This window comes from Acanthochromis polyacanthus, chromosome 3, assembly GCF_021347895.1.
Source record: "Acanthochromis polyacanthus isolate Apoly-LR-REF ecotype Palm Island chromosome 3, KAUST_Apoly_ChrSc, whole genome shotgun sequence".
Classification (NCBI taxonomy): Eukaryota; Metazoa; Chordata; class Actinopteri; family Pomacentridae; genus Acanthochromis; species Acanthochromis polyacanthus.
Window position 1 is genome coordinate 4,278,017 of NC_067115.1, and position 16,734 is coordinate 4,294,750.

The window sequence follows — 16,734 nt, forward strand, 5'->3', positions numbered from 1 at the left end:
ATCGCATTCACAAGGGTATTTTCTGTCTATGGCATGGCAAAATGTTCTCTGGGAAAAGAACCTGTGGCAGCTATGCTATAGTCCTTAGCAATCCTGCGAAGGCTTAAGTGTATGTAGCTAATGAAATGACTTGGTTTATACTTACTAACACAGTAATATGAATAACATAACACTGATAAACATTTGAAGGTCCCATATGGTGAAAAACCCTTTGCTAAAAAAGGAAAGAACAGGGGACCTTCAATGTAAGTGCTCCCCAGTTGCAAAAATATCTAAATATAAAGTCTTCAGCTGAAATTTCAATAAAAACTACAGAAAAATAGTCCTGTTTATCTGTGCCAAAAGCTGATTATGACACATAGGTTTGATAGTGATAATACCCTCTAGTGGCAATCATCCACAAAAACCCTGCAGATGTCTTTCTCAAGTGTTTTTTTCTTTGTTGAAACTCCAAACAAAAATCTGTGATGCATTTCCTGCCTGAGGAAAAAAGTTTTGATTCAGAAAATGGGTCAAACGTGGAGGACAAAGGACAGATTTGGTCACACTGTTAAGAGAACTTACTGTTTTTGTACTTCCAGTGGTTCCTTAAACTATCTGACTCTAAAATGTTCACATTCAAATGATCTGATCTTTGACTGGAATGAGAATACAGCAAAGGCAGCATTCTCTGTTAATATTCAGTTTAGACATTCTAAAACTAGCATTCAAGCACTTTTAGACAGGGTTGGGAGCATCCACTTGGTTATATCAAACACTGTCTGTTCTTGACTGCTACAAAGTCTTTCCTGCCTCACCGTTTCCTCAAATTATGGAATAGCATGACAGTAATCATGTCAAATCTCTGTTCTGAGGGCAAAAAAGGGACAAAACTATACATTTTACCCGAAGATAAAGCATAAATGGTATTTACCCCCAAGAAAATGTGGTGTAACAAAGATTTTAATTCTACTAAATAAGCGTCACTTTACTGTACACTTTAAATGGCAGGCAGAGACTGCAAAACTACTTTTGTCACTCTCGTTGATTTTAAATGGAACAAACTGTTAATCAGAGTTAGCTACTGTTTTTGTTTGTTTGTTTTGCAGACTAAGGGCTTGTTGACTTTATGCAGCTTTTTGAGATTATTTGAGTGAGGTTAAAGGCAATGATAGTATTATCATTTTTACATGAGGAACTGAATCTGAAATCATCTGAGTGATACAGTCATGTGATTTATTGGTGCTTTTAATGGCTTGTGAACCAAGGACTGATTTAGAACTAGCATCTTTAATCTCATATAATATCACTGAACCCTTTAGGCAAGTTAAATGTAATTCTTATGTATTGATATAGTGGCTATTCACAATTTAAAGTCACATGTAAGCAGCTTAACCCATCTGGTGTGGTTCCTCTTGATATATTCCTTATACTGTATGTAGCCTTGTGCCAATGATAATATAAGAAATCTTGAATTTCTCAAGTTAACATTTTTATGTCTCAATTAATTTGTGTATTTCTGTGAAGTTTTATATATATTATAACAAGGTTCTATGTGTCTGCTGGTGGGACTTCACAGCTTAAAGATTGATCGAGCATTCTATATGCAAGCCCCGCCTTACTGCCTAGCAGTTCTCATCCTTGGGCGGTGATTGGTTGAGCTCACGTCAATCATGATTTTCAACGGGGTTGGTTGCAGAGCGGTGGTTGTTGATGTATCTGTCAGAAGTCAGGCAGTGAGTGCAGGGAGCAGCTAGCAGGTAAGCACGGATAGCAGCCGGCTTTTATACTCTTTAATGCGATTAGCTGCAGTAGACAGGGAGCTAGCTGACTGTAGTAAATGCAATAAGAATGATTTCAGGTCTTTTTATGAAATAAAACATGAACTAAAGGTGTGTTTCAGTGACAGTGCTCGCTGCCTCCGGCGTTTAGCTTCGGTTTCAAATTGATTCTTCCCAACTTTAAACTCGTGAGCGGCATGAATGGAGCCACTTGTTCATTTAAATGAAGACCAGTCTCAATTACCGTCAGTTTTCAAAGCTGCAAGAAGCGTAATAGGAAACAGGATGTCTACAGCTAACCTTAGCCCAGCTAGTACTAACAATAGTTTAGCATTAATATTCCAAACCTCAGTAAGATGTTGATAGAGAAGCTCATTATTCCACTTATCTAGCCACAAATTGGAGGATGTCAGCAGCCATAATATGTAATACGTGGCTTATTGCACTTGTTGCTCTTCCTGATTGGTTACATCCTGTATTAGGGGGAGAATAAATCATTCATTATTGTTGACAACAATCCTGTGGCAGAGCTGCCAAACAGATGCTACCCTGCCGAGTTCATAGACACTGTGCTATAGATGGTTTTGATCTTATTTAATATATGTTTCCAGGTAACAATGCAGTTCCTGGGCAAGCTGCTGGACACAGTCTCCTCTGTGTCAACTCTCTTCACCAACCCTTACCGAGTGAGAGATGTGCCGCTGTCTGATTATGGAGGAGCAGGCAAAGTTCTGCTGAAAGAAGAGGGACGCATGGTCCTGTACAAAAATACCCAGTGCCAGTCGTGGGACTGTCTGCTTATGTGCCCCGAGACGCCAGCTGTGGTTCTGAGGTCAGTATTGATCGCATCATGTGAGGAATGGTGTTATGTGTCCTTTGCAGTGTTGTGCAATCGTCAGAGTAGTTTAAAAATGCACATATTATGGTTTTATGATGCACTTTTTTGTTTTTCTGTGATTCCACAGACTTCTGTAGACATTCTTACTACTTTTATTCAGTATTAATAGTACTGATTTAGCTTAGTTCACTGTTGACCTCCACCAATACCCAAATGAGCAGCTTAACTAAATTCAAGCTCATTAGTTTGAATGAGTCACTGTTGAGTCATTCAGCTATAGATCTGAAAAGAGGCTCGAGGAAAGGTTGAAGGACTTTACCTTAACGGAAACCAAATTCAGAAGTTGTCAGAGATTATTATTTTTGATGTTCGAGTCAAGCTTTCTCTGAAAACACTGTGGACTTTACAGACTTAACAGCAGACATCTAAAAGCAAAAGTTTTAAAGATCTTACAGCTTGTTAAAGTTGCTTGTAAAACTTTGTGTTTTTTTACTGCAGATTGTTAAAGCTACTTTCAAAACTTGAGCATTCTTTTAACTGTGTCAGTATGACTGCAACTGCAAACATTTATACTGTGTACATCAGTGTTCTACAAGTCGATTCAAGGTGGGAACCAAAACACAACTGAATACAAACGGTAAACAAAAGGCGCTTTTTGAAAGCGTAGTAGCCAAAAGGTAAAATTCAGATATACTCAGAGACTCGAAGCCCTTTTGAGTGATCTTTATTGCTGGAAAAAAGTCCTTCTTGTTCTTCATTTTTGTTGTTTATGGAGTCTGTTATTGTACTATGAGCACATGGTATTAACACATTTCCAGTTTTTGGGATAAATTTAGATTCCCTCAAACAGTTCTTGTGAAATTCAACTTTGTACCCACTGCACTGCCTGAAGGCTGTTTCAGGTGGTGTCAGAGGAGGATGCCATGAACTGGTTCCCGCAGTATGCGCTCAAACTCCGACCTTTCTATGAGACACTTTCTCTGAAGGCAGAGACTGCACAGCCAATCGTGGATTGCATCCGCAACCACCCAGACTGGAGCTCCGCCCATATTGCCGTGGAGACGGGCCTAAGAGAGTGTCTCAAACATAACTATGTCCAGAGGTAAGATGGGACATGTTGACTTTTATTCAGTGGTGGTTCTGAGGAGGACTGTAAGGGTCTCAGTGAATCTTACCGTTAGTTTTTGATTATTTGTTTAATTAGCTAATTGTCAAACAGTGGTACTTCAGATTTAAAGGTCTTCATATTTATAGTACTGACAATCCAAAACCCACATATTCACTTTAAAGGATGTGTATGTGGAGCTGGTCTGGATTATTTTTAACCAGATGCATTATTATACAGCTAAATGAGGAGCAGATTGTAATGTGCAGGCCTCGTCTCTAGAGACTTAAAATCGTGAGGAGTCAGTGAGAGTGCCAGCTCAATGCATGCAATACAACAAATAATGACTGATTATTTATGAATAATTTATGTAAGTAGGGCTTGAAAACACTTAGGGTGAATATTAAAACTTTAAGCCCATTAGCTACTGATCGTTTCACATTATTCCTTCCATTTTCCCATTTATGTCATTTTTAGAAAAAAAAGCATGCAGCAGTTTGAAAGCTTGAAAGACACATGATACAGTCAATTCATCGCAGTGGATATTTAAGTGTTGCAACTTTTGTTGGCCTCAAACACACTTTGCTTTCAATAGTAGTGTTTTCCAGGAAATTTAATGAGAAGGAGACTTTGATAAAACATGATCATGACAAGAAAGTTCAAAGCTAAATTGATCTTCTATTGAATTTAAAAGCTTGCTGCCAAGTGTTGGATCAAGGATGCTGGAATATCCCAAATGGACAAACCAGAGAGACTTTTCAAACACCCCACACCCTGATAACATGAGCTTGCCAAAAAATAAAAGCTCTTCAGGCCAACATTTATACTGATATTATGTGAATAAACTTATAGCAGCCTAGAAGGAAGGACAATGCTTTGAAACCTACTGATTCTTGTAAAAAATAAATTACCAAAACATGCAAAAGTACTTGTTTGATTGCTCAGTGTGCAGAGCTCCCATAAGTACAATCAAGTCCTCGTGTTTCCAGTCAGATCAATTCTCGGGATGCGTCAGGCCAGACTCCACTGCATCTGGCGTGTGAGCGAGGTGACTTGCCGTGTGTGAAGGAGCTCTTGGAGGAAAGTCAGGCTCGCACCGACATTAAAGACCGCAACGGAGAGACGCCCATGCACAGCGCCTCCAAGCAGGACACTTCTGTCATCATCCAGGTGAGAGTGAAGTCTTCAGTGAGATTCATCTGTCGCTGCTTCATGAAATCATTGGATCAGTCTCCACCCATCGATCAAAATTATGCCAACACTTTTTGCGATTTATCACATCACCATGTAGGGCCACAAATTACTTTGAAAAGATTGAAATAAGGCGTTGTAATGTCAGATCTGCGTAAGATAATACGGAGTGTTTTTTTTTTTTTCTGTGAGTGCACAGAACAGAGCATGTTGCAGCACTCTGCATTTCACGAGAAACGCCCATTTACAAACTGAATTTGGTCGTGTTCATGTAATAGTGGGAGGCTAAACTCATTAATGTGATTATTGTTCATTTAATTTGGCGACACTACTTCACCGGTTCAGTCGGTATGCTCCTGCCTGCACCTGCTCTCTGATCATCAGGTGTCTGAGTCCTCATTTTGTTTTCAATAATGAGCTGCAGATCACATCTTTTTTAAGATGTCACATCAGGTAAACAGTTTGTTTTGTGCACCGGGCAAAAAATTCTAAAAGTACTGTAATACTTCCTACCACTGTGGTTGACACAGGTGCTGCATGTGCCAGTTAGAGAGACACCAAAACAGCTTCATAATCATCACACGCTCACACAAATGTGACCACTTGAAATTTCAGCTTGCACACTCTCTAAAAAAAGGTCACCATTTTGGTTGTAGTCTGGAACCCTGCAAATCCCAAATCAGTCAGTTTAAATGATCCATTATGTAGAGTGTCTGAGCCAGGATTTAAACTGCCATGTTGGTAGTTTTACAAATTCATACTTTCCTTCATGTATGATCACTGTGCTTTTAATGTTTTCTCATATGATAATGCCACTTCACATGATTTAAAGCTATTATACAGTGAATCTTGAACTTAAATTTGACTTAAAAAAGACATATGTTGCAAATCAAATGGCATTATCTGTGTGAAAAATCCAGCTGATCACCCTGTGGAGGTTGTCACTGCTATTTAAACCCTCAAAGCTGCACATAAACATGACTTTCTGTCTCTCTGCTCTCCCGTCCTTCCATCCATCCTCTCCTCATCCAGGTCCTGTGCTCGCGGTTGTGCTCGGGGGTGAATGAGCTGAACAACAACGGGGAGACGCCGCTCCATGTGGCCTGCCGTTTGGGCCGTGTGGAGTCAGTCAAAGCCCTGTTGGGGGGCGGAGCCAAGTGTGATGTCATTGGCGGGACGGGCTACCCCATCCACATGGCCATGAAATACAGCGAGAAGGGGTGAGTGTGAGAGAAAGGACAAAGAGTTACAATAGGAATCACTTTTGTAGCTACAGAATAACATCACTGGTGCTAAAAGGGTGTCATGATTTTCCTCTGAGCCAGTAAAGAGATTACCTCTGACCTGCTTTTATTATAGATGGAACTCTGACTGTACTGAAAAATGCTCTAATAGATATTATTGAGCCTCTGAAGATTGTTTTGCAGAGGGAACCTGTCGAGGTTGTTGAAAGTTATTTTCCAGAGATTAAAGAAATGAAACACTGTGTTGTACAGCATGTTTCAATCAATCAAGTGTCATGCCTTTATGCCTAGTTGATCATTTCTCTCCATCTAATCTGATCTTTTGCTCTCTGAATTGTGACGGTTGCCCGTTCCATGTGTAGCCACGATGTCAGTCCATCTATCATTTTCATTCTGTCTGCCTCGTCCTCTCTTCCCATTCATTTTTCCAGTTGTGACGATATATTCCAGGGTCTGTTTCCTTATTATGTGTCCAAAAAATGTTACTTGCCGTTTCCTGATTTTGTTCAATAGCGTATAATTTATGTTCAGCGTTTTTAAAACATCTTAATTGGTTTTCCTGGCCGTATAAGATATTTGTAGCATGCGTCTGTAAAACCACATCTCTGCTGCAGTGATTTTGTTTGACATTTTATTATTTATGTTCTAAGATTCACATCCATACATCAGAACTGGTAGGATATAAAAGCTGAGAGTCTTCATATGGATGTTAATTACTACTAGCAATGTTTAAAGCGTAACTAAAACTTTGCTCTAAAAGTTTTTTTTGTGTGTTTGTCAGCTGTGTGGAAGAGATCCTCAAAGCGGACCTCGGCCAGCTCCATGCTGAGGACACTTTGTATGGAGGGACGCCTCTCCACTGGTCCAAAACCGCTGAGGTTACAAATACTACCTCATATGTTTAGTGATTAGAAATCCATAATGAGCTGTTTAAATTGCATTTTGCTTTGTGATCATGCATGTCTGGAGAATGTACTTTGTGAAGCGGTGATGAAACATGTGGATGGTGGTACTTTGCCTGTACTTGGTGTCACTGTGGTGTTTTTCTGGTCTCTCAAATCAGGAACTCACTGTTGGAGTGATTTGCAGGTTGTCAAAGTGTGACTTAATGTTTGCTGTCGTGGTCTCTCTGTGCCAGATGTGTCGTATGCTGCTGGAGCACGGCTGTGCAGTGAACTACCTCAGTAAGACCGGAGAGAGCGCCCTCCACATTTTGACCAAGAGGGGGCGCTTTGAGGCGGCCATGGTGCTGCTCACTCATGGGGCGAATGCCAACCTGAAGGGTCAGGATGGGAACACAGCCCTACACCTAGCTATGAAGGTGTGTGCGCGAGATATGTATACCGTTAGTATTATCTTTCAGACAAAGGCAAGAAATGAAGGAATGATGTAGAATGGGACAGGCATTGCTTGAAAGAAAGATATTGTTTCTTTTGTAATCAGAGCTGCACAATTCAGGTTTTCTCAGTGAAAAAATGACTGTCATTGATGTAACTACTTTAAAACGGAAATTACACATTAAATTACTGCCTGTGAATGTATTGAAAATCACAGATTAATAATGTGAAAAGATAAAGAATATCCAAAGATTATGTTTTCTTATTATCCTTCATTATGCGTTTTTGAAAAAGTAGTAATGTACATATTTTCTGTTCATTAGATGGACCACATAGAGTTGATCAAAGCTCTGATTGTGTTTGGAGCTGATGTGGAGATCCACAACGACCTGGGAGAAACACCTGGACTCATCGCTGCCCGCACCAGCAAAGGTAAGAGGGAGAGAAAGGCAGGAAAAGAGCGCCTTAAACTGTGAGGAGGAGGTGTACAGGGGGTTGAATAAGGCGTTTACAGAACAGCCTGGGTTTGGACAATAAAATCAGAACTTAACTTGTTTGACCTAATCAACCTGCTTGATCGCATTAGTCTCATTAAAAGCATGTACCTCTGCATACATGGTAAGATTTTGCATGAAAATGGACAGACTGTGATTTTTTAGAACAAAGTGATGCATCTCATGCCATCTTCAGTGCAGTTGGTCAATATATGTAATCTTGTTTTACAACTTCTGCAGTAAATAAATATTTTGTGACTCCTTAGGCCACATTGTGGAAGATAATTGATCAGAAGGTCTGCTGTGAGCGACGTTTGAAAATATTTTGTATTCTGAAGCTAGAAATGTTTGTCAGAGAAGACAGAAGTTTCTTAGTCTTACTTTTTTAGCGATAAAAATGATTAGAGTGTCATATTGTATGGCATTACAGTGTTTCTAATTTTCTGACCACTCAGAGTATTTGACATAAAGTCATAAGAAGCTCGGCCCACCAGTCTCAGGAGATAAATTTAGGTGCAATCAAGCTTCTTCCTTTTTCCGTTCTTCTGTATTAGTGAGAACAAACCCGCCACAAAGGTGCATGTCAGATTGACGTGCATTGCATTTTGGCCTGAAAATGTGGCACACTGGTTGTATTTTTACAGTTTGCTGCAGCTGATAGAAGAATGCGATTTTGTACCTTTTGAAAGAAACTGCATTTTAAATTCCTAAACATTGTCAAATTTCTTTTTGATTTCTTATTAAGGACCTGAACTCTGTCACTCATGTTTTGGACTTACAATAACTGTTGATAGAAAGTTAATGCATGGGCGTATCTGATGTATGCACATAAAGAGGATGCACAAAACCACGCACTTGATGCTCCGAAGCAGAAAGGCTGGTAAATTGGGTTTACTGTCACTTATTGATTTTGAAGATGCATGATAATTGCTAACAGCTTGCTTGTGTTCTTGCTTTCTCTCTTCCTTTGTCTCTCTCTCTTTGCCATCTGTCTGTTTGTACGTCTCTTCTTTCTCGCTGCTGTTTATGTCGTGTGTGCATGTCCAACATGTTGCTCTGCCTGTGTGTGTTTGTTTTAACATGAAAGGTCCTAATAGAAAGATACTGCTGGACATGCTGTGTAGTGTAGGAGTGCAGCGTTGCCTCCCTCCCTCCCCTGGCAGTCCTCCTCCCATCTACAACAAGGCCAAGCCTGAAGGCATAGGTAACACCATCGTCCCTCGCTTCTCCCTCTCCTTCACTGTTCTGTTTTGGCGTTTCTTCCTCTTAAATGTATACAAGGGAGATCTTTTGTGAATTTTTTTTATCACCTACACTACCTTTCAAAAGTTTGGGGTCACTTAGAAATCTCCTTTTTTTGAAGAAGAAGAAGAAATGTTTTTTTTTTTTTTTTCAATGAAGATAGAATTAAATGAATCAGAGATCCAGTGCAGATGTTGTTTTCTCGCTGGAAACGTCTGATTTTTAATGGAATATTTTCATAGGGGTACAGAGGAACATTTCCAGCAACCATCAGTCCTGTGTTCTAATCACAGACTGTATATAAAGATGGACGTAGCATCTGGCTCCAGAATTGAAGCCAACCCGGAAGTGTCAAAAACTTGCCGTCCGCTAGGGTTGGCTCCAAAAAGCTTTTTCTCCATAGACCCCCAATTCATTTTTGGAGAAAATAAAATTTGATAGACTGATGTTCTACAGCTCAGGATTTTTTTCCCGTTAGTTTTCATGGTCAAAATGAGAGATCAGGTGGCCGATCTTAAAATAAATCAATACTGAATTTTGAATAAATCGTTAAAGTTGGCGGAGCCAGGGGGCGTGGCTATACTTGATAGACAGCAACAGAAGCCTCTGCGGTAAAATGTGGGTGGGATAAGAGAGTCCTCAGGCAATCCTGCCCCTAGTTGCTCTCCGGTCCAGCCTGTTTGATGACGCTTTTTACGTCACTGGCTCCAAAAAATCCAAAATGGCGACCAGGAAGTAGCAAAATCCGGGCTTCATTTTCTCGGTGTTGAAACCAACCGGTGACGTCACGGTTAGTTTACGCCTGGTTCTAATGCTACATTGTGTTAGCTAATGGTGCTGAAAGGCTCATTGATTAGAAAACCCTTGTGCAATTATGTTGCACATGAATAAAAGTGTGAATTTTCATGGAAAACATGAAAATGTCTGGATGACCCCAAACCTTTGATGCTGAACATTTTATGGTCCAATATACCTTGCATTTTGTGCAACTTGAGGATCGTCTAAAATGTAACAAAAAGATGGGTTTTAGGGTTCTGTCTTATTGTAAATCCTACTGACACATCTTCAGATTAACATGTTTTCAGAGTGCATTTGAAGTGCTGTGGGAGAAAGTTTAAACTGGAACTTGTGAACTTTTAACAACCCAACAACATCTGAATTTTCTTGTGGCTTGCTGAGAAGTGGCCCCTTTCCGTTTTCTGTTCTTCATGCAGATTTGATGTCATGTGTTAGTCCGGCACCAACAGCTGTTGTTGTTGGCTTACAGGGTTTGAGGACATCATGTACGTGGGGGCAGCAATGAGTGCAATGAGCAAAGGCTACTCTGAAGTGGATGGCCACAGAAAGGAGAAAAAGAAGTGAGTGGAAGACTGTATTAATGTTACGAGGAAGAAATAATGACATGTACTTTCAGTTTTTGCTGCTTAGAGGCTCTTAACATTGGTTTACATATTTAGGTTTCATTTGTTTGCCTTTTCATTCAGTGTAAGAAGTAAATAAATAATGTAGTTAAATCAGAAAGATTGCTTTTGTTTGCCACCAGTCATAAAACTTGTGACCACATGAAGAGGACAACAGTTAATGCAAACTTAACTACAATGTATAGATTTATCCCTCCTCTTCATACCAGTCATTTTATATCAAACCTAAGAAACCTGATTAGTTTTATTGATATTTTCATTTAAATAAGGACTTTCTGTGCATGAATGTGCCAAAGCATTCATGTGATCTTATTTTTTGCTTTGTGTCCTGCAGAACGGACAGTCTGCTGTGTCTGGACGGTGGAGGGATTAAAGGCCTGGTGCTGATCCAGATGTTGATCGCTCTGGAGAGAGAGGCAGGTAGACCCACCAGAGAGCTCTTCGACTGGGTTGCTGGAACAAGCACTGGGGGCATCCTGGCCCTCGCTATAATCCACGGTGCGTTTGTGTACTTCCTTTTACTTTAGATTTTGTACTGTAGAATCAGCACAATTCTAATGTTTCTTCTACGTGCAGGGAAGTCCATGGAGTACCTGCGCTGCCTGTACTTTAGGATGAAGGAGCAGGTGTTCAAAGGGTCCAGACCTTATGAATCAGCACCGCTGGAGGACTTTCTGAAGAAAGAATTTGGAGAGAACACCAAAATGGCAGATGTCCAATTCCCCAGGTATCTGTTCACATCAACAGCTAGCAATACTCGAGAGAAAAAGAAAAGTGCCAAGGATAAAATGCAGAAAATGCCCTTTTCAGACATTTTAAAATGTTAGCTAGGTGATAGGGTAAGCTAGCATGACTGCACCAAAAGAAAATATGTATCATTTTGTTTTTTTTAGGTTTTGCTATTTAACCAATGCATTCGCTTAAATGCTTAAGCTGCTTAGAAACGTGCACAAGTGGGGTTATCACACAAAAATATGCACAGAAATATGTAACCGGATTCTGGAAATATTTTGTCATTTAGCGCAACTGCTAATTTTCAGATTTAAGGGAGAATTCCAAATCATGCCTTTATTCTGCACCATCATGTATTTGACCTCTCCTGTCTCTGTTTTTCTCTCCACTCATTTATTTCTTTCTGTACAGGGTGATGGTCACCAGTGTTCTGGCAGACAGACATCCTGGCGAGCTGCACATCTTCAGGAACTACAACCCTCCATCCGTCCACAGAGAGCCTCCGTATGCCACCACTGCCACATTCAAGCCTCTCACCACCCCACAAGGTACCTCAGAAATTGTCTTTGTTCATGTTAAATGCTAAATGTAATAGAAAGATGTTGGAGTGCATTGATCACACCACTGGATGGTGCCAAAGTAAGCCATTTTCAGAACCCACAGGTAATGGTAATTTCTAGGATGAGCTAATCTCAGCAGGAAAACAAGCTCTCAGGTCTACAAAAAAGGAAGTTTCTGGGTCTGAGTTTGAATGTTGTATTCATGACGAAGTCTGGTTGTTCTGTGCTGTTTGAGTGCCAGCCCTGTTGTTGTTACAGGATGGGAGGATGAGGATGTGTTGATAGTAGGATACACAGAAGAGCCACCCAGAAAGCGTAGGAAGGTGACAGATGAAGGTGTGTGGACGCATGTGTGTCTGTGGGCAGGCACAGGTCTTACTCAGATCCATACATAGTATTAAAAAGTCTTTATCGTTTGTTCATCAAGCACCATCACACTTGTAGCAAACACTGTCACTAACGCTAGTAGTACCTTATAATGGGTGTTCATTTCAGCAAAGACTTCAATAACCATTAAATAACCAAATGACGTTTAATTGGTTAAGACGAGGTTGAGTCTCGATTGCTTTATTTACATTATTGTCGCTATGAATCACTGTTAAATACTCCTGGGAAGTATTGAAATAATGAGATATAATAAATGAGTGGAGGCCATTATTGTTCCTGAGGATTTCCATCATAATGTCCTTTTTACGTTCTGGTTATGAGAAAATGTTTTAAAAATATCTAAAAACCTGAAAGCCAACTCAATAAATTCAGTCAAAACATTGGTGTGCGAGAGTCTAAAAATCCTTTAATGGAAACAGATTCAAAGGAATTTATTTTTGTCCGTCTCAATTTAAATAGCACACAAATCTCAGTATGCTGATTTAAATGCAGTCCACAAGAGAACACATGCTTTTGAGGAATGTTCAAGATCACAGCAAAAAGGAAAATGATGCAACTACTTTAAAACACTATTCCTTTGTTTTCTGTTGTGCTATTTGTACTTTTATGAACATATTTTTGCTGTTAACCAATGTTCTTTGCAATTTGAAAGCTTAAGTTATTCTCGTCTAACTCAGTTCTTTGTCTTCGTAACAGAACAACTGGTGTGGAGAGCTGCCCGCTCCAGCGGTGCTGCTCCTACCTACTTCCGACCAATGGGCCGCTTTCTGGATGGAGGGCTGCTGGCCAATAACCCGACACTAGACGCCATGTCAGAAATCCATCAGTACAACAAGGCCTTGAAAGCAGAGGTAGGCCATCTGACAGCTGTTTTATGTCTCTGTTGGTCTTTTATTAAGTGCACACTCAACTGCTCAGCTATATGGAATTATAAACCGTTTGTTTTTTGTTAGATCATTTATTCATCATTACAGATCATTGAATCAGTGATTTATCTCTTTCAGGGTCCTGAGGAGAACATTAAGAAGCTGGGCATAGTGGTGTCCCTTGGTACAGGTAGGTCACATAATTGTGACTGAATGGCAACTGACTTTGTTACTCTAAATGTGTTGTGTGTCGGGTTTCTCCTTGTTTATTAGTTTTCATTTGTTTGCAATAAAAGACACGTATACAATACCGTTCAAAGGTTTGGGCTCACTTATAAATGTTCCTATTTTTTAAAGAAAAGCATTTCTTTTCAATGAAGATAACAATAAATTAATCAAAAATACAGTCTAGACATTGCTAATGTGGTAGATGACTGTTGTAGCTGGAAATCTTTAATGGAATATCTCCACAGGGGTACAGAGGAACATTTCCAGCAACCATCACTCCTGTGTTCTAATGCTACATTGTGTTAGCTAATGGTGTTGAAAGGCTCATTGATGATTAGAAAACCCTTGTGCAGTTATGTTAGCACTTGAATAAAAAAAGTATGAGCACAGTGTGTCCCAACTTGAAACAAGGAGTTAAATTTTTTGTATTTTTCATATCTTCCAAATAAAGACAATCGCATTAACTCTTTGAGAATAAGTTACACTCAGTTGGACCCAAATGAACTCAGTTTAGCCGTGCTGCAAGTCCCAGCAACGGCTGACTTGAATGTGTGCTACAACACTCCTGTACAGAAAAATGCTGCTGTATATTTATGGACAATGATACACGGAACATTTTCTATGCATTTCTATGTTTAGTTTTTCTTGGAGGTTAGTGAGGATTTGATCCTAACATCTCATCTTGTGACAATTGGTGAAAACAACAAAAATAAAAAAACTCCCAAAACCTCTATAAGTGCTACTTGCTGTTAGGAGAGTGTCTATTCTATCCATCTAGACTATTCGTGTCAAATTAGGTGTGCCATGGAACATCCATGAGTAGTTGTATGTCAGTAGATGGATGTGGTTTATTCACGATGCTAATCAACATATTCTGTAGTTTACACATATTGATATGGGTGGCGGTGTGGACAGTCGACTGTTCTCACTGCTGCATCGACAACTGTGTACAGTTTTGGTACGCAGGAAAACGTATATAACAAATTCTAAATAACAAGCTTGAGTTGCCTGTGAGGAAAGTCCCGCTAGTTGTAAACTTTTGTTTTAAATACGCGTGTCTGCAGGTAAACCTCCTCAGGTGGTGGTGAGCTCTGTGGATGTTTTCCGACCCTCCAACCCTCTGGAGCTGGCCAAGAGTTTTGTAGGAGCTAAGGAACTGGGCAAAATGCTGGTGGACTGCGTGAGTAAAACACTGTTTGTGTTTAAATCAGTGATGGCTGATCTTTAACCATCAATTTCCACTTTAACGCTTTTCAAGTTTCTTCATAATTTGTTCATGATAAGTAGTAACCGACGTATTCTAGTAATGCTTTCTTTGTCTTAATTCAAAAACACGTGCACAGTGTACAGACTCTGATGGCTGTGCAGTGGACAGGGCCAGAGCCTGGTGTGAAATGATCGACACCACCTACCACAGGTCAGCTGACTGAACGTGCTGTTTTTGGTTCTCACATCCTGCTGCCTCTGCTGTCCGTCTTATCTCTCTATCAGATTGAACTTTGGCTAAACGTCTTTTCTTGGCCCACTTCTTGTTATCACAGTGTTTATTCAGTCTTTTAACGTGCTGTAACGTGTTGCGTTTAGTGAGTCCGACCACAGAGGTGCAATAAAAAAAAACAACTAACATTTAGGTGTTACAGCAGACATTAATTAGAGCAATAGTTGAAAGAATGCTTGTTTGCTAGCCATCAGTGTATGGCATAAGTGTGGTTGAGAGAGAGTCTGTGGGTTGGAGAGGATGATGACACACTGATTCAGAAAAGTTGTCTGGGAAACAGAAGTAGTATCATCTGTAAAGTTTCTGATCTTAACGCTACACGGATGCAGAATGACAAACTACATATCACATAGATGCTGCATTGAGGACAGGGCCGTGGCCTTTTAAACTTTGACCACATAACAAACAACATAATTCCATGTGTTCTTTCATAGTTTTATGTCTTCAGTGAGAATCTACAATGTAGAAAACATTGAATGAGATGTGTCCAAGCTTTTGACTGCTAATGTATTTATACTAATTTATCATCAGGAGGTGGTTAAAAAAAGCAGAGACTTGTTTCAAACACTGTTCTGCAGACTTTCACGCATTCATTTAGCTCTTATTGTTGGTCCCTATTCACTGTTTCCATTGTGTTTTGTGCAGACTGAGTCCCCAGCTTTCTCAGGAGGTGATGCTGGACGAGGTGAGCGATGCTGTCCTGGTGGACATGCTGTGGGAAACTCAGATGTACTTGTATGAGAAGAGGGATGTCCTTCAGTCTCTGGCAAAATTACTACTAGACAACTGAAAGCACAAAAATACCACGAAGAGGCTGTGAAGAGTCAAGACTGGTTGGACAAGACACAAAGACTGGAGTACCATGTAATGTCTGTGCTTGTGTGGCCTCTCTATTCAAACACTCAGTGAGTCTGCGTGGCCACAATGACTTCCATATTTACACTGACATGTGGCCGCACAGTAGCAAACGTGTGAAACATCTCAGATACTGAAAACCAACACAAGAAACAACTGACTTATCTTAACTTCTTGAACAGCAACATGTGTAGCATTTTGTGACCTTATAACTGATTTTTTTTTTCAAGCTTACTGTTTGTATATAAAACCAATGAAGGAGAGATTGTGGCATCTTCCTCTATTTGGTCTGAATACAAAGGAAATGTAGAAGGAAGTGGTAAGAACTGAATCCAACAAGAAACTGACTGATGTGTTCAGCTAACTGTCCTCCTCCCCCTGTCTGCACTGTGTTGGGAAACAAAAACTCTCCGGCTCATTTCTTATTCCCTTGTTCCTCTTTTCACTGAAACAGCTAAAACTACACACAAGATGAATATATTTTCCCAAAAACCACATGACAGAAGGGATCCTGCAGTAAAACCTGCATTAAACTGTAGCGCAGCTTCACTGATGGCGGGGATGAACCAGTTCTGCCTTATGTCTCTGGGCCCCGTGTTCGTTCCATTTCCCACAAGACGGTTTACAGTAATGCCTTTCTACGTTATTTATACTGACTTTAACCACAATGTTCAGCCTCACACCTGTCGGTAACTTAGTTTCTCTTCGTACACTGTCAAACCTCTCAGTCTGCTGTAAAAGTGTTTTGAGTGCGTATTTACCGTGTAACCAGGGTGGAACATACACTTGAATTATGCATTTACTTGAAGGACAAAGGAAGAGAAGACCTGCTGCTATTTCCATAAATAAACAGAAGGCAACAAATTATTTTCTCTGTTTTTGTATCTGGATTAACTATTGAAGTGTATACTAGTATGGTAATAAAATCTGTTAATGTTGACCAGTGGCTGAGTTGGTTCTTTGTGGTTTCATTAAT

General features: G+C 40.0%; 1 protein-coding gene across 2 annotated transcripts; it reads left to right on the forward strand.

The window, feature by feature from the left end:
- Window positions 1-1,641: 1,641 nt before the first annotated feature.
- pla2g6 (phospholipase A2, group VI (cytosolic, calcium-independent)) lies at window positions 1,642-16,698 on the forward strand. 2 transcript variants are annotated; one of them, XM_022214020.2, is made up of 18 exons: window positions 1,642-1,739; window positions 2,372-2,592; window positions 3,491-3,700; window positions 4,693-4,873; window positions 5,927-6,114; window positions 6,920-7,016; window positions 7,277-7,459; window positions 7,799-7,907; window positions 9,057-9,173; window positions 10,479-10,569; window positions 10,967-11,130; window positions 11,209-11,359; window positions 11,776-11,912; window positions 13,008-13,162; window positions 13,316-13,367; window positions 14,470-14,585; window positions 14,749-14,822; window positions 15,549-16,698. In XM_022214020.2, exons 2-18 carry the CDS (start codon window positions 2,378-2,380, stop codon window positions 15,691-15,693), a joined length of 2,385 nt encoding a protein of 794 aa, XP_022069712.1. In that variant the 5' UTR covers window positions 1,642-1,739; window positions 2,372-2,377; the 3' UTR covers window positions 15,694-16,698. The 2 variants fall into 2 exon arrangements, with proteins under 2 accessions (XP_022069712.1, XP_051801822.1); XM_051945862.1 differs by lacking the exons at window positions 13,008-13,162; window positions 13,316-13,367; window positions 14,470-14,585; window positions 14,749-14,822; window positions 15,549-16,698 and adding an exon at window positions 12,183-12,957.
- The last annotated feature ends 36 nt before the right edge of the window (window positions 16,699-16,734 follow it).

Excerpts from the sequence above, each read along its gene's own strand:
- pla2g6 (XM_022214020.2), top strand. The coding sequence starts at position 2,378 with ATGCAGTTCCTGGGCAAGCTGCTGGACACAGTCTCCTCTGTGTCAACT. Across the intron at positions 10,570-10,966 it reads CACAGAAAGGAGAAAAAGAA|AACGGACAGTCTGCTGTGTC; the intron begins GTGAGTGGAAGA and ends TGTGTCCTGCAG. Across the intron at positions 11,131-11,208 it reads GGCCCTCGCTATAATCCACG|GGAAGTCCATGGAGTACCTG; the intron begins GTGCGTTTGTGT and ends TTCTACGTGCAG.